Source organism: Marmota flaviventris, chromosome 14 (assembly GCF_047511675.1).
Source record: "Marmota flaviventris isolate mMarFla1 chromosome 14, mMarFla1.hap1, whole genome shotgun sequence".
Lineage (NCBI taxonomy): Eukaryota > Metazoa > Chordata > Mammalia > Rodentia > Sciuridae > Marmota > Marmota flaviventris.
In genome coordinates, this window is record NC_092511.1 from 45,815,692 (window position 1) to 45,839,980 (window position 24,289).

At 35.4% G+C, this 24,289-nt stretch overlaps 1 protein-coding gene across 3 annotated transcripts in view; it reads left to right on the forward strand.

Moving 5' to 3' along the window:
* The window catches only part of Ccdc85a (coiled-coil domain containing 85A), a 175,645-nt gene extending 152,827 nt beyond the window's left edge, over nucleotides 1-22,818 (forward strand). For 2 of the 3 annotated variants that reach the window (XM_027934593.2, XM_027934592.2), the window contains one exon: nucleotides 21,119-22,818. In XM_027934593.2, the coding sequence (XP_027790394.2) occupies nucleotides 21,119-21,168 (50 nt within the window). In that variant the 3' untranslated portion in view covers nucleotides 21,169-22,818. Of the gene's footprint in view, nucleotides 1-10,848; nucleotides 10,984-13,964; nucleotides 14,085-17,162; nucleotides 17,262-21,118 lie in introns of all 3 variants that reach the window. The other variant, XM_027934588.2, reaches the window with a different exon arrangement.
* The last annotated feature ends 1,471 nt before the right edge of the window (nucleotides 22,819-24,289 follow it).

A 24,289-nucleotide genomic window follows, 5' to 3' on the forward strand; every position in this document is an offset into this window, starting at 1 on the left:
ATTTCATTTCTCCCTGCTGGCAATTTTATTACTACCAATTAGGCAGAAGCTACACTGCCTAGATTCATGTTGGCTTTTATTTTTGCAAACCTTTAAGCATAGGATTCTTGTTAATGCTTTAACTGAGATAAGTTTCAACAGATGACACAGATGGACTGCATTCTAATAGCAACAGTCCTTATTTGTATTATTGATCCATATCCTCCAATGGTAGCGCCCTTGTATGAAGTTGACTCTGCCTCTCTGCTAGGCCTCTCTCATTCTTGACCTTCCACTTTGTGTGGCAGCTTCTGGAAGACTCCTTGAATAGTTCTTCTTATTGCCAAAGTCAGTGTAGCAAATTCCACTTTAAAATGTAACATTTCTTAGTCAACTCAACAAACATTTATTTTCAATAGCTGTTTAATTTCTGCAACTGTAGCTGTACACACGTGTTCCATGGGGCTCTGATGGCATGCTGAGATGCTTAACACTATTCTTAATGGGCTGTGCTCTGCAAGTCAAATACAATATTAATTAGCATTGCATTTTTTGCTATTGCCTCCACACAGGCAATTCGGTTCTATGCCCTTGCTCTCTGTGTCCCACTTATGCCCTCCTGTTCCTTTTTCCTTATAAGTCCAAGGCCTAAAAATAATCAGATATGTTCCTCTCGGCATCAATGCCAGAAGTCTTTACTATAAGTAAAAAATTAAGCACATAAGCTCATTATCTTAGCTGAATGCACGCAAATGCAGTTGTCCACGTTTCCTAACTATTGTTTAACATTTTTTTTTTTAAATCACACCTTTATTGTTATTCTTTGTCTATTCTCAGTCTGGCTCCAGAGATAGAGGGTGTTTGCTATCTTCGCCCTTTCAATAAACTAATGCTTTTGTTCCTCAGGTTTGACCTCTGTAATTCTTGGGGAAAAAAGGCATCCTGTTAACCTTCTGTAATGACTTTCATTTATTTATTTTCTTGGGCACTATATTTATATGTCTGCAAATTTCACCTGGAATATCAGATACTTCAGAATTATTTTCTTTTCCTTCCAAGAACACTGCAGTGTTTAGCCAGATATTTTCACTAGTTGATCATTACATGTAGTTAAAATCATGTAGAACTTCAATATTTTGCACACTATCTTTTATCTCCCATATCAGAAGAAAGCCATTTGGAGGTTACCTGGGAGAAAGAATGGTTGAGGGCTTTATATCATTAATCACCTCTTTGATCTCGACTTTAAAATTCTGAGGAAGGAGTTAGATATGCTACTTCCCTTGGTATTTCCTAGCCTGGTTAATGATACAACCATTTAGAAGGCACCTAGTTGAAAAGCGAGAAGTCATCCTGGATTCTTTTCAACCTGTCTACATTCAAACAAATATTAAGACTCATAGTGTCCTGCCCTTTAATCTGTCAACAGCATGCTTTCCATTCCTTCTGCTGTTGCCCAGTGTAGACAATAAATAATTGTTGTTACTTTGAACTTCTTTGTTAATCTTGTAATTGAAACTTCATCCCAGCTAGTCTTGTCTTAACCAAATCGTTCTTCACAGTATCACCACATCAGAATACAACAGTTACTAATAGGGCATTATGTAAAAATGTAGATGTGTAACAGACGTGATTCTGCAATCTGTATTTGGGGTAAAATTGGGAGTTCAAAACCCACCTGAATCAAATGTATGAAATATGATGTCAAGAGCTTTGTAATGTTTTGAACAACCAATAAAAAAAAATAATACACAAATCCGTTCCATATGCGGCTCCATGAAGAATAAATTTCAGATTCTTCTTATAGCCTACCAGATTTTTCTTGATAGAGGTCTTCATGTCACGGCAGCCTCAGCTTTGCCTGCTCTGGGCCTCGCATCCGCATCCTGTCTTCATTCTACGATTTTCATTTCTCTGAGTCAGAGTTCCTAACCAACTCTGCAGACATCAGTCTTAGCCATTGTTTGACATAACTAGAAAGTAACTTTTACTCATTTATTTTCTTAGCTAGGATCTCCTGGAGACATAGAATGGTCGACACTTAATGAATTTGAGAGCAATATCACATCAGATTTTAAAAAGTTTCTACTTGACTATGAGATTACATAGAGATTTTGATGAACATATACTTAGGATGTTGCAGTGATAGTCTTTGATTTTTGGTCTGCTACTCATTCCTTGTGATTTTTTTCAGTTACGATTTTAACAGGTTAGCTTCTCTAAAATGAAATTGATTCAAGATTTTGAGGATAAACTTAACTTTGCCCCAATAACTGGCAAATGAGAGATAGTGAGAATTTATAATATGTTTAAACTGTAGATTTGTCAAAATGGACCATCAAAAGCAATATAAATGTCACTTATTTCAGGCCATTTTAGCATTCCAAAAGTGCATTTCAGTAACTTAATAGTTGAGTACCTCTTAATTACCAAGTACATAGGCACAAAGCATATATATAACTATTCTTGAGATGATAGAAAAAAATACCATAGTTTCATGCACAGATCTTGCTAGTCCATTCTGAAACTTAATAGCATCAGTATTCCAAGATGTATGAAGTATTACTATAAAATGTGAGTGGGCTTAAAATTAACCCATGAACAGAACTCTTGTCAGTTCCCCTTAAGGTGGGGTGGTCATGTGGTGATTATACCCATCTGTCAGGCAGTGGAAGAAAAGTTCACAGGAATGTGACTTGCTCATTAGCAAAGCTGGGACTGAAACAAGATTTTTAGACTGTGGGACAAGGGAGAAAAGAGATACTAAATATGGAACCAGAATAAAAAAGTGACATCCTTGATCACACTGATATGGGACAAGAAAAAGCGAGGGATTCAGAAGAGTGTGACTAGAATCCAAATTCAGAGAGCAAAGTTGGAATAGGAGATTAGACTCTTAATGAGATCACTGTACTTAGCTGGATCCCTATTATATTTCATTTATAGCATGACCTACATAGCACTTCAAAATGAGTTGTCAGTAATTTTCAAAAATACTTTAGGTAACTTTAGAAAAACCATTTCATTAATACTTTAGGTCTAGACTTTGTAATTATTGTGGCTCCAGCTTTGTGTCTGGAGTAGAGCAAGTCACATGGGCACAGAGCTCATGTCCAGGCTGTGTATACTAGTTCATTTGGATGAGTCATTACTTTATCATTAGGAGTGTGTGATTATTCTTAATCTAACCATCCTCATGCCCCCAAGTCATTCCAACCAGGATCTTCCTCTAGCACAAGAGCTAGAACATTAATACATAGACTAGAAAGAGATCTCTAGGTTTCCAAACAAAAAATCATTGAAGTATAAATTGAGAACAGCACCTTCTAAAAATTAAAAAAAAATACTGGCAGATAAAATTATATTACCCAAGTACATGATATTTTGAAATACGTATACATGGTGGGATGACTATACATAGCATTCCCTCACGTCGTTATCATTTTTGTGGTGAGAACACTTCATATCCACTCTTGGCATTTTCAAGAACACATTGTTAATTATTGTTAACATGTTGTACAGTAGATCTCTTGAACTTAATCCTAACAAATTTTGTATCCTATGACCAACATCTCCCCAGTCCTCCCACCTCCAGCCACCTTTTGTAACCACTGTTCTACACTCAACTTGTAGGATAGCAACTTTGATTCTATGTATGATTGAGATCTCACAATATCTGTATGTGTAGTTTATTTTACTTAATGCCTTTCAGGTTTATCCATGTCACAAACGACAGAATTTTATCCTGAGTAGTCATCTTTTATGCCTGAGTAGTCTTCTATTTTGTATGTATGCCTCCATTTTCTTCATGAATTCATCTATTGATGGACACTTTGGTTGTTAGAATATCCTGGCTGGTGAACAGTGCTGCCGTGACCATAGGAATGCAGGTGTCTGACATAACTGGTTTAATTTCCTTTGGACCTATATCTAGAGGTGACATTGCTAGTTTGCACAGTAGTTCTACTATTTTTAGGTAGAACTACTTCTTTTCTGAAGAGCCTCTATTGATTTCCATAATGACTACTAATTTACATTATCAATGATAGCATATAAGATTTCCCCTTTCTCTATACCCTTGCTAAGCACTTGTTATGTTTTCTATTACCAGTCATTCTAACTTGGGTGAGATTGTATCTCATTACAGTCTTAATTTGCATTTGCCTGATTAGTGATGCTGAGGGTTTTATCATCTACCTCTTGACCATTTGTGTCTCTTGGAAAAATGTCAATTTGGGTTTCTGCCCATGTTTTAAAAATTCGCTTGTTTTCCTGCTGTGGAGTCGTTATAATATATATGAATAATATATAGTATTCAATGTATAAAACTTTTTTTTTATTCACAGTTACTCTCTAAGGTATAATAGATCTGTCTTAATCCTTTAATTGTCAACACTTAGGATAGTCCTAACATGTAGTAGGGCCTTAGTGATGGGGAAACATTGTGACAAAGGCCTCTCAAGTCTTCTACCTACTAAGGATACAAACATGTAGACAGACTAAACACCTTAGTCATGGAAGGAGGGAATGGTTGCTCTCCTTTCTTCGTGCATAATGCTCTTATCAAAAGGATACTGTTTGGAGTGTTAGGGCCCTTCTATTTGATAACATTGTTTATTCTTTCCTACAGTGACTGTTTAAAGTTAAGTGAGGAATAGTATTAATAATATTAATAATATAACTAAGGAAGTTTTATTTTCTTTAATTTCCACAAAGCTCCTTCTGCCAATTTCATTCTCCATATGTTGTCTCGATTTTCAAGGTGCTGCAGCTTGCTGTATCTCTTTACTCTGGAACTGTGGTCTTTGGACTACTGCCCTGTGCTCCCCCCCGCCCCCTTTCTTTGTCCTGTTGTTACAGTTCGGGACATTTTTAATTCTGTTCCATTTGTTATGAAGTCATTTCCTATTTGGGGATGGGAATATGTATGCCTTTGTGTGCAGAATACTTCAAGACTGAAACTGAGGGAGTTTCTTTTTTAGTTGTTTTGAGCTCCAAATTTTTGTTTTTTTAAAAGTTGTTGATAGACCTTTATTTTACTTATTTATGTGCAGTGCTGAGAATCAAACCCAGTGCCTCACACATGGGCATGTGCACTACTGCTGAGCCCCAGCAATCTTGCTGGCATCTTCTCCTGACATGCAGCATCTTACACAGAGCTGTCACCAGAGATTTTGCATTGCTGGTTTCCAACATAGTTGTCTTTCTCTAAATCAGGCTTTCTCAACATCATTGGCTGGAAAGTTCTTTGAGTCCCATGCTACACATTGCATGGTGTTTAGTAGCATCCTTGGTGTCTGTGCACTAAATGCTAGTAGAAACTACCCAGTTTTGAAAACTAAAAATGTTGGTACATGTTTTTACCAAATGTACCCTCTGGGGGAGCAAATTGCCCCTGGTTGAGAACTATTTCTATATATAATAAATATGTGAAAGTAAATTGGTTGTCAACACATTTTATAATGTGTCAAAGCCAAAACATTCATGATAATGACAGCAAATACTTATAGAGCACTTACACAAGCCAGGCACTGTTTTCTTATGACTTAAGACCATACGGTGACATATCAATTCCCCATATTGTATAGAGGAGGAAACTGAGGTACAGAGAGGTCACATAGCTTGTCCAGAGTCACACAGCTCATAAGTATCAGATAAATAATTTAAATTGAGGCGACATGACTCTATAGGCTGTAATTGGAACTGTTTCTCTTTCAACAAAAAATTATTGAAATATATTGTCTGATAGATGCTTCATAGTTATGAAGTGAATGAATATCTACAAATTTTGGAAAACTTTAAATATTATAAGTCAGAATTGAATAGGTTCTTTAATTAAATGAAATGTTCTTTTCTTTGACTTCAAACAACTAAATATTATGAGAACAAAATTGAGGATCTCGGCATCTGCAAGTCTATTCATAGGCGACCTTTAAAATCTCTTATCTAATCTGAGCTTCTATTTAATGCAGTTTTATAGTGTATCAGGAGGAAAGCTGGCCAACTTCAGTGAAACATTGTTTTCCTCCTGCAATTAGGCAAAGCATCTCTCCTTGCCTTATAATAAGGAAAAACAGAATTTGTCTCCCATCCTAAACTAGGCACATATTCTGATGGAGGTATGAGATACTGTTTGACCAAGTTTCAGGACTTATAAAAAATTAAACATCTTTAAGTACCAGGAAACCACTTTAAGCCAATCAATCTTCAGGCTTTCATAGTTGGTTTCCTATAATAGATAAGAAGTCTGGGCTCTAAAAATTTGCTTTAGGTGCATTACATCTGATTTATATCAAGTGAAAAGCCTGCATTTTATAGGACACTATAGTATTATTGTGATTTTAATCAATGGAGTGTGTGTGTATATTATATATATATGAAGCATCTGATACAGAGACATCATACATGTGTATGTATATATACATACACACACACACGTTCAATAAGCAGCCCAGTGCATTTATCTTTCATTACACTACAGTAGAAAACAAAACTTCTCAGGAAGCACTTTGTTTTTTTTTTTTTAAATTTTCCTTGACTAATGAAACATTGTAAACTTTTTCTGGAAATTTTAATTTTCAGGTAATTTTCTTCATTGCAGAGACCACAAATTAAATTCCAGGTGAACATCTTTTGTAATTTTTAATATAATAATGAACATTTTTAAAGTATATTTCTTCACGGAATAACATTTTATGTATTCCCATAAATTTGAGAAAAGCAAAAGTTTTCTATTTTGCAAGTTGTTTTCTTCTTTTACATATAGGACCCAAAACTCTGAGAGCAAGAACGAAGAGAGAAACTACTATGTCTTAAAGAATTTTGTACATCTTTAAATAAATACATGAAAACTAAGAGAATGGTCATAGTTTGAAGGGATAATGTTATGGATAGTGGTTAAATATGCCATATTGAATTCATGTTTCAGTACAGAGCAGTTTGGAGAACCATCCAACATCTGACCCTGGGATGTCCTGAGTCCCTAGGCTCTGACTCTTGCAAAAGCCACACATTTGTCCATGTGAAAATTCATCTCCCCATCTCTTATTTCAAAGTCAGCAAGGTAAAAGTTGCCAAGTCAGACTAACTCTTATCTATTCCCATTACCTTAAAAAAAATCACTTTTTGCTTTATAATTCTTTATTACTGAGGCTTGCAATGGCTAGTTCTTAGAGACATTCCCCATCCCCCACCCCTACCCCCTGTGTATTTCTGCAGTTTGCTGAGGTGCCTGGTGATTAAAGGATGCAACCTGGATAGCTCCCTTTTCTTTTAGGATTTAATTTTCACTTCTCTTTCATTACAGATTTCAGAAGCTCTTCTTTTTCCACAAGATCTCATAATATCCCCCTTACAGAGGTTTTTAGAATTTTAGAGGAATAAAACAGACTATGGCACACTTGTATAGAAACTTTTGAGAAAAAATTGATTTTTAATTCTTTCACCATTTGCTTGTTTATCTACAAGTTATTTTTTCTTATTGAGTCACATTATATAATTCCTGTCTATTCTAATTTTACACATACTCCTTTGCATAATTATAATTTTTTAAACTTCAAAAATTATTTACATTTGGCAATAGGATTGTTGGAATATCATTGTATTTTATGAAAAAGGACTGAGTTGTACACAGCTATTCTTAAAATTATGTAACCCTTTAATTTGGGTATTAACTAATGAAACAATGTATATAAGTGGATGGTTCAAATCTCTGCATTTCCTGTATAATTTTTGCTCTTTTCTAAAAATTGTTCTACTGGTTATTCTTGCTTATAAGGTGGAGATAGCTGAGTGGAAATAGACTAGACAAGATGAGATACATCTATGCCCACTTCATCATGTTAGCAATTGGTATCATTTTCTTATTTGAAAGGAAACTCATATGGATCTCATTAGAATTTAAAATAGTGATGCAATTTTCAAGACTGTTGTCTTGCTGTGAGGAAGATCTATTTTGCTACAGTACTCAAAGTGCATACATCTTTTTGCTTTGAAAACAATAATCTTAAAATACTTCAGACTCCTACTTTGCTTTTATTTTACTGCTTGTATAATAGGGGAAAAAGGAGAATATTCTTGCTAAGTCTTTTAATGTGTTCTTCTGTAGGACAAAAGAATGGAAACTTTCAGAGTGCTAATTAAAATAATCTTACTAAAAATACCTATAACCAAAACATAATAACAAAATAGCAAAATGACAAGTTAATTACAACAGTTTCAATTCTGCCACTTCTGTTGAAAGTAATATTACAAATTACAATAATTTTACTCAGAATATATATTATTTATTATCTTGCTATTTGTTTAGATGCTCTTTTAAAATTTGGGCTTTAGTCTTCATTGACTCTGCAGGATACATTAATTATATTAAGGGCAATAATACAAGATTTACAAAATTTCAACTTTCATGGAAAGTCTTTCAGATACTTGGTAAGAGCCATAGAAGTACTCATATTTTCTGTGATGTGAAGGGATACTTTTATTTCTTGAACAAGAGTGCTTGTTTACAGCATTAGAATTCATGATTTCTATCATGGGCACTTACCACATAGTAAATAATCTGTAATTTACATCCCACACAATCTTGGTGCAAAGCATTACTTTCTCTTATTATTTAGGGTGTTATCATCCCAGTATCTAAAATAATTTGTTAGTTGTGCCATGTATCTGTATATAAAGTAGCTGACCAATATACAAACTTATGAAATTGGTGGGGGTCACTCAGGTATTTCTTTTGTAACTTTTAAATTTTGGAAAAAATCACTGAAAACAAGACCAAGAAAAACAAAGAAGCCCCTCAGATCATTTGGAATTGTTTTTCCAACTGATGACCAGAATTAGCTTCCCCACTTTTGAGCCCCAAAGTTTACAGAAATAACTCCAACAACTGACCTGCTGAGGTTTACAAAGCTGTCTTCAAGAAAACACCATGACTGATTGATTCCAATCCTGGCCAAGAGCTAAGCCTTCATTAGTATAGAAATGCCATTGAGATACAGTTTATTTGAAGGTCAAAGTTGATGGTTGGCCCAGAACACATTTTTCTTTGTGCCTAGGTTTTTAAAAAAGTTGCTTATATGAATAAGAAATCAATAATCCTGGTTCCAAAGAGTACACTTTTTCCTTTAAAAGAATTGCATCAAACATTTTATTCTTTCACAAAAGTTTGGTCCATATATATTTCCTTCCTTTTTGAGATATAAGTTTCTTTTTATACTTTAGTTACACAGGTAAATCTTAGTATATAAAATAACAGATATATTATAAATACATATCTGGGTAAATATTGTGCATTCTCTGTAGAGAATCTGAATGGTTATAGATGCAACCTTAGACTTCATAGATTTGGCAATAAGTTCTCTCACAGTGGACAGGCATTAGGATTTAGCCTTTCTAAACACTAAGGATGAAAAATAGAATTCCGTAGAATTCCTGAATGTTTTACTTAGTTGTTGAATCGAACATATAAGATCTAAGATGCATAAGCCATGCAAAGAACCAAATCCAGATGATAGATCTCCTTATTTGTAAAAGTATACAGTTTGCAGTACTCATTAATCACAGAAATATTTACAAGTTCAGTGTAAGAATTATATTGTAAACTGTTGGATATAATTCTTTTGATGATGGAAATAGTATTTCATATATAAGTGTGTAATCTATCAAAACAATATTCATATCAGCATTGAAATCATCATTATTACCCAAATGTAAGTTTATAATTATTCCTGTTATATGTGAAGAATAGAATGTGCATGACTTATTTGGTAGGAACTAGGGTTGAATTCATATTCAGAAAAGAGTGAGTAGTAATTGCTAGACACTAATTCCCTTTTTTAAAAACTTCATTTAAGACCATTATTCATTTTTGTTGTTCAGCATCCAAAAATTCAAAACAAGTGAAAATTAGGCCAGCACCATTTAGAAGCACATACTAACTTCCAAGAAAATGAATGAAAATATTATTTAGTTTCCCCAAATTAACCTCAACATTTAGCTACTAGCATTTTTGGAATAGCCTGTGAATTTTCCATAATATTTTTTCCTTGTTCTTTGGGACAGTGTTCTGTGTCAATAGTTGATGAAAATTGGTTTTGCAAGGAAACCATGTTCAAATAAGTTTATTTTGCTTCTGATTATTTTCATAGGATGATACTATTTGACCATGGGGGGAAAAAAGCTGAAATTTAGGAAAACCGGTGTTTGTTGCTTTTTTGCTTTTTTTAGTTGTGTGATCTCTAGTTCCAATAAACATAGACATTTGGGAATTAAGTGATTAATAGAATTTTTAATAATCATGTAGATTCTCTATGTAAAATAATTACTTTAATGCAGTGGAGGCTTCTTAGTTGATTACATCCTCTTCAGTGTGCAGCAATTTTGTCAAAACTTTGATTAGTGTCAGTTTTTCTGCATATTATTGAAATTATTCCCACCTTGAGTTTCTGAACAAAAGGGCATTCAGCTTCCCATTATTAAGAGGGGAAAAAAGGTAACTTCTATGAAGTTCTGCAGTTTAGATACCTGGAAGACGTATGGAAATTCTGATTCTCACAGGTAAAACCCATGCAATAATGTTTAAATGGCTTCAAGATTTTTCTGCCATTTTACCTTTACCATGTACTCTTTTTGAAAACTTGACAATGGAATTATACTTTTGCCAAACACGTAGAAGAAATCGGTCTGAGCTGTAATACAACAGACTTCAGACTGCCGATGTTTGTGTTTTCCTAGCTGCAGGTGCATGTTACAGCTTGCCATTGTGGTCATTGTGGTTCATTTCATTAAGCATCTTGTTCTATCTGCTTTTTTGAGACTTGGGAAACAGTATTTTTCTGAGTGATTGTACCGTATTGTTCCAAATATAAGGCCACCCAGAATAGAAGGCAACCTCCAACTAGAAACAGCTCAAATATGGAGAAAGGCTGGGGGCCCAGAGCCCGGCGGGTCTTGCAGTGGTGGCAAGGGTGCCGAGGAATAGGACGATGCCTGCCCACTCTCCCGGTGAGTGAAGATGAGTCAGCTGGCTGCATTTGCTTGTGCTTAACCAGATGGCTCTGCTGTTTGAAGAAAAGTTATCCATGGGGATAGAGAATGAGTCCAAACACATGGGAGAAGGTGGCTGTGTGTCTAAAACTGGGAGGGAGGATGGGAATAGTCTTTCGCCTCCTAAAAGAGTTGTCACCAGTGTTCTTCTTGGACCTGGAGACTAAAGTTGAGCAACCCCTAACAAGAACAACAAAGTTACCCTGCACCTTTTATGAAGAGAAATGCGAAAGATCCGGGGCTGTGAGAATGAGTGAACACCACCAGCCGTGTCTCATCTGCCCTGGAAATTATACCTTGTCCTTTGCCATTGACTACGGCTAAGAGGGATGCACTGTGTGTATTCCTGTGGAGCTTGAAAAACAAGCAACTCAAGCTGGGAATCACATTTCCAATTTGATTAAGATTTTCCACTTTTTAAATCTCCCGTCTCCTGAACCAGGCATGTACAATCTAAATAATTTCACTGAAATAAGCTCCCAGAGAATATTTAACATTATTTTGTGTACCGGCATTTCATTTAGTAGCATACTTAGAAAAAATAATTTGGTGAAAAAAATGTTAGCTGAGTGTACATACTGATTGAACCTCAGTAATTCTCCAAGGATTGGCTTTACTCTGTTAAGCACACAGAAAGCTAACCTTTTATTTTACAGTACCAAATAAAGGTAGAATGAGGGGCTTGACTATGTTATAACCTAGAAAACTATTGAGTACCCATTGGTACTAAATTTTACCAGATGTTTTATTACTTTCTGGTATCACAAGAATAACAGAAAATTTAAACCTTGATTACTAGTTCATGACTCTCAAAGCTAATTTAAGGTAAAATTTTGAAAGATGTTTTCCCCTACTAAATAACACTCACATCTTTGAAAGATTCTACTATAGCTTGATAGCCCTACCCCCTTTAATAAAAATGTTCATTTGGTTGTCTCTGAAGAGATATGATCAAACCAGCACTCCCCTTATTTTGAAACAAAGCTAACTGGCCCGGATAACTTGCTATTAGGATGCTATTAACATTGATTTTGAAAGATAGAGGCCCATACCCAAACAAGATCATGCTAGAATTGACATGCCTACCTTTTTTGCCAAATCTGGGAAGAAAGCCTTTGAAAAAGACTGGGCAGAGAGTGTTTGAAAGCAAGAATTGGAGAAAAAAGGATAGCCCAGAGTTAAAAATCAGGTTACCCATCACAAGAAAACCAGATTAGCAGAGGAAAAAATGGCACTGTGAGGTGAAGTGAACTCTGTATAATTTCCAGGAGTCTTTTCTGAAGAGTTCTGAAGGGTCGTACCACTAGGGGGAAGCAAACACAACGCCCAAGGACATGGGTTATTCAGGGAAGAGGAGCTTCCTTTGTACTCCATAGTTTTGGAATTATTTGCTCTTGACAGAGAAGTTGTCCTAAAATTTGGTGGTGGAGGTAGCGGGAGGGTATGTCTCTTAACCATTTTTAAACTTCAAATAGTTTCCCTTCTATGATGTGTATCAGGAATTATTATGTCTTATTTGATCTGAGTTACACAATACAGGAAAACAAATTTTATGATTTAACTTTCCATTGGCCTTTTATAATTGACTGACCTGTTTCATCAACTGCTTTTAGTTGAAGTTAGTAGCAATAGAAGGCAGAAGCTGGAGAAGTGACCCAAGTGTCATATTTCACTGCTTCCTCTACTTGTTGGCTAGTGGGGGTATAGGAAGACCTGACTAGATTGCCCAACTCTCAGGGAAATGAACATGGCCCTAGAAGGCTTGCAAGTAGGCAAAGGGATCCTTCAGGGACATAGGAAGACATGACGGCACCAAGGAGAGAAAATATTCCAAATTGCACAAATAGTGATCATTGTAAAAATCACTGGGGGTTGCTCATTTTTCTGTAAATAGCATTGGATGCATACAGCACACACTTGTACTGGTTGCTTTGCACACATTTCCCATCCCCAAAATGTACCCCAAAAGCTTACCTAGAGATGTTGCAATTTAATATCCCAAACCACCTTTTCTTTCCCTTCATGAATTCATATATGATACACCTTCAGGGACTCCTATTGAGGGGACTAGGTTGGTAAGATCAAACGGAACAGTGATTAATCTGTTAGACATGGCAAAATGGATACATTTGTTTAACAACACGTTTGGAAAATCCCCAAATTTCCATTCCTGCTCCTATATATATTTTTGAGAATAGATAACTGCTGCTCTCTGTTCCTTTACTAATCCATTAGTCTTTCTGCAAGCAATCTTTAATAAAAGGACTGACCTCTAGGAGAGATTCCCAGTTCATGTACAGATAGATGACTGTGGCTCACACAGGTCTAATTAATCATGCTCACTTCTGATTTCTCACCATTTGAGTTGAATCAGTAAACTATTTAATTTGTATCTATTTTGGTTTACATTTTTTAAAAAGCCTATAAAAATGAGAGAAATTCCTTGAAGAAAATGCTGAATTGCTCCAGTCTTTTTCAAAAATGCTCTGCTACAGGTCGTCCCTCAAAGAACAGTTCATAAGAGTTTCTTCAGTCCAAGAATGTGATGTGTCTATATCTACTGAGACACATGGAAGGTAGCACTTAACCTGCTGAATGAGCACATTGAACTTAGCCATGGAGTAATTCATGAAATCCCCTGCTCTTGAGAATCTTTAAGATTCAAATGTTATTCTTGAAATTTTGTTAATGGCCTTTCCTTGGGGGACATTGCTTTCTTTGATAAATCAGAGTTGACATCTGGACCTGTTGGATGTCTTTTAGTTTTCTTGCAGGTCAAACAGCAAGTAAACTCAAATTAGCAGGTTGATAGCATCTTGGGATAGCATAGGAAAAAAATGGCTAATTCTCATTTGGCAGTGAGATTGCATATTGAATGACATCTATGTAGTTATAAACGACTTTTGTTTTAATAACAAAGTTGTTGATTTTCTACTAAGGGTTCTTTTAGGTTGTCATCAGGGGCTGATGGGAGTAACAGTTCACCCAACTCTCCAGCTAGCTTCAGTGGACATACCACACCTTCTCAGCAGCCTGAACCTGTGGTACATTCTCTTAAGGTAACCAACTGTGTGCAACCATTTATCCAGAACCTCAGTTGTGTTGTGGCTTGTTTGCTGTATTCTGGTTATCCTCACAGTCTTGCTTTAACCGTAGATACTTTATTTTTTTGATCCCTTATGCTATGACTTTTTAATCTTCATCTTTGAAGTATGATTTTAATTTTTTTAAACTAACAATGGGTTTGAGTACTTGTGGTTGGATCTCTATTTTTATCATTTTGTTTTGAGTAATGTGATTCATACCTATATGCATTGAAGTTGAAGTCTATGCATGCATATCCATATGTGTGAAATATTGTTATAGGTATGTGTGCAATGTTTGTAGCATGGATGTCTTCAGAAGTAGGGAGTTAATAGTTGGTCAAAATGAGGAAGGTACTCTATTTCACTTTATGCATTGAAGTACATTGTTCAACTTATAGTACAGAAATAGCAGCGTACTCTTCTGTGTAGAAATTAGGTCTTTAATACAGCATTAACTGGAATTTGAAGAGCATTAAAAAACAGTTGTATGGTCTTATGTAAAGCTAATTTATTTTTGACTTTTACTTCAGATTCTGTGATGATACATTTTACCCCAAATTTTGTGAAGTCATTTATTTTTTTAACCAATAATCAATTTTACTTATTAGAAAATTCATTAACACAAACTAATAGGAATTATAGATACATTTGATTTCATACTATGGGACTGATAAATTGAAGCAAATCCTTGAAATTTTAAGATTTTCATTACCTAACAGGTATCCTTAATGTAGGTAGAATGCTTTAGTTCTGTTTTGTTACGTATGTTTTATAATTATTCTGAAAATTGTTTCAATTTTGGAATGATTAATCCTAAGACTGAAGATGCCCTCTTTTGGAGTGTGGCACCCTTTTCACAACCTGTGTAAAGCAGATGAGAAATGTTCAGTTCTTGTGGTGATTTAATTTTAGCAGAAGGCTTAGCGCTCTCCATATATTTTGCATTAGCTTATATGAGTGCGTTTTTCCAAACACACACTGATTTTTAATGAGGGAAGGTAGGAGAATCAGGCTGGTGGCCATTGGCAGTGCATTTTTTGTCTTGGCTAGAATAATTTACAAAGTGAGCAACTGAGAGGAATTCAAGGGACAGTACAGCCAGAATGAGGGGTTTTGGCTGACTGAACATTTTGCTCTCTGTAGTAGTATTTGGATGAACTTTAACATGAATCGGGCACTAGCCATCTGAAGAGCATTTCAGAAAAGGTAAATGGGCCAGAGATTCGTCAGTTTTGTAGCATTGTAGTGCCTAGACAAACTCCAAAAGCAGCACCTCGCCCTCTTAATCCAACTGTCTCAATCTGTTGCCTTGTTACAGGGCAAGGGCTCTTTGAATCTATTTGATCAGCATAGTGGGTCACGTTGAAATCTTCTAACTTTTCAATGCAGCTGTTAGTGTAGCCTCAAAGGAAAGGGAGGGCAAGGAAGGGCTTCTGAATTTTCTCTGAATTCATTCTCTAATTTTCATGTCAAATTTTAACTCAAGAGAAGATATTATGTATTAATCAGAGCATTTAAGTGTCCTTGGTTGGCAGATGGGTGATACTGAGCAACTGAAGCATCTTTATTGGATAACTACAGGCCCTTGAATACGAGATGTTTGGTTCTGAGTTAACTGTATTGTTTTTCAATACAGTTAACAGTGCAGACATTGTCTTTTGAAAATGCATCTTAAGAAGGTCTCTTAAAAATTTGATTTATATCATGAAGTTTGTGTTCTAAAGGAATTATTAGAACAATGGCTCACTTTCTGATGGATTCTAAGGAAAACTCTGGGTTTAATAAATGACGATCATGTTTTGTAGGGGGAGTGTTGTATGAGAAATTAGCCCATTTGTAATAAGACCATATTTCTTTGGCTTTCAAATTCATGATTGGCCTTCACTTCATTTAGTGGAAATTAACTGATTTGAAGTACATGTTTGTGAGGTGTATTACAAATCAAATGTGTAGGCAAATGAGCTGCTTGTTCAAGGTGATTTTAAAGTTTTCTATGAATATTCACTGAGCAAAGTCAATAATTTCCCTTAGGTATGTGAAGAATGTAATTTAAGAAGAAGCAAGTGTCAGGACTTTATGGAAATGGTATCTATATAGTAATGGCTAGGATTTAATTAACAAGATGGCAGTTTAATCCTGTAAATACATCCAATTCATAAACTCTCTAATTAGTCTCAATATGGAGGAACTTGACATAAAGGTCCCTACTGTTCATTGTTGCAAATTGTCAGGAGGCAGTTTTAGATGTGGCCATCAGTATGGACCATGAAGACAATAGAGCCAGCTAGGTTAGCAGGAGCCTTTGGGAAAGTCATTAGCTCTGATTTAAAAGTCGATTGATAGGGAGAAGAACAACCAGAAGCACTCAAAGTTCTCTCCTTTTGGATTATAGAAAGTATCCATGTGAAAATTTTAGATATTATTAAATGAACATTGTTTTTAAACCAATTTAGGAGTAGAAAGATAGGCCTGTAAAATTGTTTAAAAACGCTTCAGCCCCAGACATTTCACTCTAATGTCAAATATTTTCATCCTAAGAAGCTAGTGTTTTTCTTTGTTACCATCAAAGAGCCATTTCCACTTTCTCTCTTGGGTACTAGGAATATGTTCAGGCAAGAACTGAGAGCACTAGTTATTATATGTATATTCTTTTTTAGTTGTCTTTTCTATATGCCATGTCTACATATCATTTGGACTGTTTGGCATATAATTACATTACTCACAACCACAATGGACCAAGAGGTATTGACTGTCTCCAAATAGTACACATTATTAGGTTATCTTAATGACCGAATTAAATTCACCAAATTGATTTAGACTTTAATGAATTCAGTTGACTATTAATGATAAAATGGGTTACTTTTAATGACCATTTGAAAATCAAGTTGATTTTATTCTAGATAGGTTTTGCCACATAGTATTCCGCTCTGATATGCAAACAGAGAAAACTAAAGGGTTTTTTATATATACACAAAATGGAGGTCTTTCATGGTTTTATCACAACTAACAATTTCCCATGTGAAATTTGCTTTTCTTTTTCAACAAATCCAGGTCTTGGATGTTCAGGAAACTATAGATCGTCAACAGGGTAAAGAGTATGAACATGACCTTAGTGAGACAGAAAAAGCTATAGTCAGAGAAATGTGCAATGTAAGTTTAATGTGCTTTATTGTGTATTCTGTGTTGAAAGCCTCATCATAGCTTAGTTATTGCTTTATGACTACTTTAAAAGTGCTGACCAAATGTCTTCACATTTTTATAATACAATTGCCTTTGTTTTTATCTTCAATGTTTTATTGCAGGTTTATTAAAAATAATCCTATTATAAAATATTCCCATCAGAGGGCTGGGGATGTAGCTCAGTGATAGAGCTCTGCCTACCATGTGCACAGCCCTGGGTTCAATCCCCAGCACTGCAAAAAAAAAAAAAAATAAAAAAATTCAGAAATGATCTGCCAATTCTGTATTCCAGAATGATCTATGAACATTTTCTAAATATTTGTTGCCTAAATGGATTGTCACTTAAGACATTCTTTAAAGATCAGTGTTTAAAAATAGATAAGACATAACCTTCAGATTTATTTGTATCTATTCTTGAAAATAATGAACTTTTGGGTAATGTTTGCTTAGTTCTTCATGTCATGAAAAATATTGTCTTTACCTTTCACTAGTTGCCATGAACTCAGGGTATAGAAAGGCGAGACAGAAGAATAGGGAAGGTGATCCATGCGTCAAGAGAGGAGCACACAGAAAGCTCTTTTCATAAAGTATATCCATTGTAATTAACGTGGATTTTAATGGCTGACTAAATTTTTAAGAAAACATTTGTGGAACTTTAAAGAGCTAATTGAAATCTGATAGAGGAAGCCATTTGTTAAATTCAAGAAATCATGGTTAAGCACTGATCATATATTAAGCAACTAGTTGTAATTGGCTTTATAGTATACTTTTATCTTTCTATTCTTTTCTCCATTAGGATAGCAAACTTTCTTAGACCTGAAGCTAAAGGGTATTTCTGTTAGAATCAGATATTCTCAAACCTTTATTGACCTCCTTGAGATGTTTCTGGAATCCAGTAAATGTTAACACAGGTCCCATGGGCATTTTATAGGTGCTGTGGTGAGATTTTTTTAGCTCCTGCTTGCCGGTGTTGTGGCTGCTTTTTATTTTGCAACCTTTTCCAAGTTGTGTGTCTTTTTTTCTTGCATATCTGTTGTCCGTTTTTAATATAATTATAGATGCCGTAATTTCCTAAAATACCCATTTTTCACCTTCTGTAGCTTTAACTTGAATATTTTCCTTAGATAAAACATTGAGCTACATGCCTAAGAGTGCCTGTTACTTCTCATCTATTGACTATGTAATGAGAAATAAAGTTCAGACAATAGGAATTATAGAACTAGAAGGAACCTCAGTCATCCTCTTGTGATCTCCAAAGAGTATGGAGCTCCTGGGTAATCAGATAAAGATGGAGTTTCATCTAATCACCTCTATCCACAGGTGATTCGGATAAGAACTCCAACTTTCACATTTTATGTTTGAATGAACCAAGATCCATACATGAGATCTTGAATAATGAAGTCAGGAGTAGGCCCATATCTCCCCTAAGGACTAGTTCTTTCCCAAGTTCAGAAATCATGGAATTTCCTAAAGAACAAAAAGCACTAATATCTCAGTGCCAGGATTGTTTCTTGTACTCCCTTATTAATTTTCTCATGTCCAGAAATACTTTATATCTTTTGTCTGAGAAGAAAGCAACCACTGCATTGGTCTTAAAGAGCTTTGTGTTGATATTTTTGTTTGCCTGTATTTCCATAAATGCTTCAAATAGCATCATACAGTGCTGATGTTTTTCACTATGTAAGGTCCTTTCAAACAAACAAACAAAAAAAAAAATCAAAAACTTACACTAAAGAACTTTTAACATAGAAAAGATACCTTCCTTGTTGTTTCCTAGAACTTGAGGGGAAAAAATACAATCCTAACCCTATATGATTCTTAAGCACCCATATTTGAACATGATTTAAAAGACAAGAAGTGTTAACTTAAAATATTTGTCACCATTATACCAATATACCATGAGAGAAACGCAGATTACAGGGAAGTTTCGTAGATAATTTCTCAACCTAGTAAGGATTATGAGGCCTTGGGCTCCTATTGGAGGAACTATATGCTTTTATAATAGCATGAAAACCAGTTTTGCATACGGTCAGTTGTAAGACTGCGGAAAAAGTTAGGATAAGGGGATTTGCCATTATTTCTGATATTCTTCCTGGAGATAAATCATTGCCTTCTGTATAGTGGAACCATGATGGGGGTTAGTAAGCATTTACTTGGTTATTCTCTTCCCAGAGATAATGTTTGTAGTAATGCTTTCGTTTTATTTGTCTGTTTAGCTTTTGTAAACTCACTGATGAAATACTTGACCAGGGATTTCAGTCGTGCTCTCAAATGCACATCAACTAATTTATTTTTTTCAGTTACCCAGTCACTACTCCTGTGTCCCCCTTAGGATCATTGGTTTAATTCAGACTTCTACCACTGTTTCCTTTCTCTACATCCTGTTTGGGTGAAGGCCCATTGTGCTTCAAATTTGGACAATTTATGAGGAGTTGCACTTGAGAATGGCTAGCTGATGCTTTGCGTCTCTGATCCTTGTAAGGCCTTAAAGTTCCAATCCACACATTGTGGGAAGTAGACTTACATTGAGGGGCTAAAAAGGCAAAGTTCATAGTATCTTTTGGCTTGCTTCCCATTGTGCTATAATTCCTTTCCTAATATTCAAGGACCATAGCTGTAATTCCCCTTGAGTACAACAGGACATTGCTGACAATAGTGTTATCTGCTGAAACATATACTAATAGTTCCATTGGCCTAGAAATGAAGATAGACCTTTGTTCTTAGTAATAAGTGAATGATATTGTGTTTCCCTGGAACATTCACCTACTTATAAAGCAATAGCATAATAACAAACAGTAACTAATGAAGAAACCAGTTTTATGTTCCTGTGAGAACATTGTCAATTTTTGTGGAATTAATCTGACATAATCCTCATAGTGAAAAACTCTAGGAAGGTTTTGGCTGTTGTGTGTGCATGCATGTGGGTCAGGATTACTTCAATTAATAAAATGACAGAATAGTGATGAATTGCATTGGTTTTTCCTTTACTTTTTTTTTTTTTTTGGGGGGGGGGGCTACTGGGCATTGAACTCAGGGCCACTGCAGACAGGATCTCACTTAGTGCCTCACCATTGCTGAGGCTGGCTTTGAACTCACGATCCCCCCCGGTCTCAGCCTCCCGAGATGCTGGAATTACAGGCGTGCTCCACCGCGTCTGGCTATATTTATTTTTGATCTCACTTTTGCAAACATCCCTCTAACATGTCCCAATTTTTAACAGGTTATAACTATGACTTTCAAAGATCTCTTCTCTGTTTGGATGTTTTGTTTTTAGAAATCTGAAAGAATTATTTAGTAGCTAAGATTTGTGACCACCAAGGCTCCTGCTTGTAGAGAGGTCCACTGAAATTTACTAATACCAGTTCAAGAACAAAAGCTCCTTCATTTTCCTAAGTGAATTAGACATTTCATGTATGCTTTAGGATGATCTTTCTAAAGGTTTCTTAATTCTGGCTATGCATCAGAATCACTTGGGGAGCTTTAAAAAACAAAACAGATGCCAGTGTTCACCTCCAGTGAGGTGAGAATTTCTGAAGGTGGGAGTTACTGTTGAAGAGTTCCCTAAGAGCTTAGCATACAGCCAGAGTTAAGGACCACTTGAGTAAATGGGCACCGTGTTCTTTAATTTTGACTGTGGTTGCTAGCAAGGTAGAACAGTCCTTGTGCTTCAGAAGCTCATCACATCTTGTGTTTGAACTCATTCGTGTGAATATGTTGTCTCTTGTCTCCGCATCCATCTTTGCCCCCCCTCAAAGTCCCACCTTAAGACCTACAAATCCCTGTGAAAGGACAAGGAAGACACTTACTCTCTACCTTTCTTTTTTAAGGTTGTGTGGAGGAAACTTGGAGATGCTGCAGGTTCGTGTCCTGGAATTAGGCAACATTTATCAGGAAACCAGTACAAAGGACCCATGTGAGAAGCCCTCTTTTTTTCAAACCTGAGATCACCACTGCCAGACAGAGATAAAGGAAGAGACGAGTGGATTTCCACAAACCTGGACTCATGGAATAATATGGAGTGATTGTACATTGCACATATCTCCCCTCTGAAACCCTCAGTACCACACTTCCCCCATCAAGCTGATATTCTGTGTCTCACTTTAGTGTTCATGACAAACAAGTTAGCTTTGGGAAAAAAGAGTCGCCATTTTGGTACCAATATTTTCACTAGAACAAAAGCATTTTTAACTCCCCAGAACTGAGAATGTAATTGGGAAAACTGCATGGTTGGAAAGAGTTTTGATAAGAGTTGACTCATAGCATACAATGGTGGGAACTTTCTACCAAGCTGTATTGGAGAGGTTTGCCAGCTACCCAAAGTTGAGAGTTGGGCACCTTCTTATACTTCCCTTGAGAAAAGTTCCTGATGCATCCTTTATTTGGATGCAAGTAGATTTGGTCTCTGGGGTTTTGATTTGAGTTGCTACGAAGACCACATCATTTCTCTTAGCCAGCTAGAAGGGTAGCAAGAGTTTGTAGAGTACCTATCATAGTACCACTTATCTTGATTGATCAAAAAATACCTTTTAATCTTGATGAGTTGCTCATAAAAGCACATTCTGGGGACGGACCAACCTCTATATTCATTCAGTATATCAATTTCAACTAAAAATAAATTTTTCTAAGTGTTTCGAGCTGTGAGATGTCAATTTCTACAATTTAGTTTCTAGACATGCTGTATATTTAATAAACTTTATGTAAACTTTACAAGATTGCACTGCATTTATGAAAAAAGCTTTCTTTGCCTACCGCAGCTATCTAGCATTTTCTGAAACTAACGCATGTCCTTCATTATTAAGGCTAAAAGCTCTTGTTCAGATTGCTTGAGGTTTGAAACAGAGGTGTGTTAGCTTTGCTTAGTTTATTTCCTATTTTTGGTATACATACATATAATATTAGAATGTGTGTATTGGAAATGCTACGATAGGTATTTGTGTTTATCTAAATGCAATGATAGTTTCTTGTATGAATGTGCAAGAGGCCTGTGACAGAATGCTACATTTTTACTGTAGTTCAAGATTACAAAAGTAGGGATGCAACAATTTTTAGGCATCTTCTAAATTATTCAGATTTGGTTCATAGCAAATATTCATTGTTTTAAAGTGGGCCCATTACACAGTGTATTAATGCTCAATGGTGAGAGAATGTAGAGGGATTTCATTATACTTTAAGGGTAACTGATGAAAAACAGCTCTTTAGTTTCAGAAATAATTCTATAATAAATTATTTTCTATCACAATCGGGTTTGTTTAAGCTGATTTCTTTTAAAATGTATTGAGTATTACTGTAGTAAGTTGGTTGCTATATTTACACCTTCTCTCATAGAAGTGCTTTTATCCTTAAATTGTTGTATTCCTACACTCGAAAATGTTTAAAACAAGTTTTTGTGCCTGCAGCTGAACCTGCAGAAGCTAATACAAGGGACGCTGGTCTTTTGCAAAATACTTGTGTAAATTTTGATACTGTATTAAAACTATTTTTTTAAAGTACCACATAAAATTGAGTATTAAGTATGTGTTCATCTTAGCAATGGTAATAAATTATTTAATCTCAGTGTTTTTTGTCTTACTCAAAATGTTGTTCCTTAATTTGAGTAGATGTCTTAATTATCTGTATTACCACCATCCCATGGGAGTGTTAAGGTAATTATCTTAAATATAAAACAAAAGTCGTTTTTAAAATGTGCTTATAATGAGGTATTTAATATTCAGAGATTTCTTAATTTGCACCATTCACTATTATAATGTAGTTAAAATTTTAGAATGATCTTTAGAGATTTTTTAAAGTAGTTTGTGATAAAGCCGTCTTTTAATCCAGAAGGATTAAAATTAAACTTAATTTAGTTACCAAATTATTACAACATTAGTCATTCCCTTCTAGTATATTGCCTAAAGAAATAGTGAAACTATTTAAGAAGCTTACACACCATTGGAAAAATATACACATGACCTATACATAAATAGGAGAATACACATACTACTTGGAAATCAGAAATAACATGGTGGAATAAGACTCCCTTATTAGCCCCAACTTTAAATGACATAGTATATCAATCAAAATGAGTGGCACTCTTATGTGATCATTTTACAAGTTTATGATCTGATCTTCCCTGGGACAAAGGTTAATTTCCATATCATGGCAGAATATTTTTACCAGTCTAAAAGCTGAGAGACTGACAATCAGAATCTAGCTTTTAATGAATGCCTTTCACATTTTTAGCACATGCTTAAGGCACTGTAGAAAATGCAGATTATCTTATGTGACACTCAGTAAAATACTGACAGTTTAATTGGGATGATTGTTCTTAGTTCAATGAACACTTAATGAATGCATACCACTGCCATATGTGTCAACACAGCTTTGGTCCCCAATTCATGGTGCTCGTTGCTCAAGACACACATGAAGAATACTATCTTAGATCTAGTGAAAGCTTCCTTGAAATCCAGATAGTTTTCTTGATCTGAGGAAGCAGTAAACCTAATGTTTGAAGCAATCCTAATTATTTCCCCGAATTACCAGAATTTGCACTCTGCCATAAGCTTCCTCCTCCCTCTACCTCAGGGACAAACTCTTTTCCATGAGAAACTTTTGTAGCCATTCCTGGAAAGAGCGGCCTGCCTTACTCTGCCTTGTCAAGGTGAATTCCTAGCAGGCTCAAGGCACCTCTGAGAATGCATATGTTGGCTACTAAAAAGTAAAATCTTCTCCATTCTGTTTCAACTAATTTTGCTGACTTTAAAGACAGCCATTATTGACCATCTTTTGACTGCAAAAACCAATACAGTTCAACCTGGTGAGATTTTGTTTTGGGCATGAGAATTTGAGAAAATACAATAGAAGTTATAGAAGAGAATCATCACGTTGAGATGGAGCCATAGTAAAGTATGCTGACTTATGCTGAATCAATAATATTTGACTTTAGACAGGCAGATGTCTGCAAGCTCAACATTTGACTCTAGCAGAGTTTGATTGGCTTCACTGAGCCTCAGTTTCCTCAT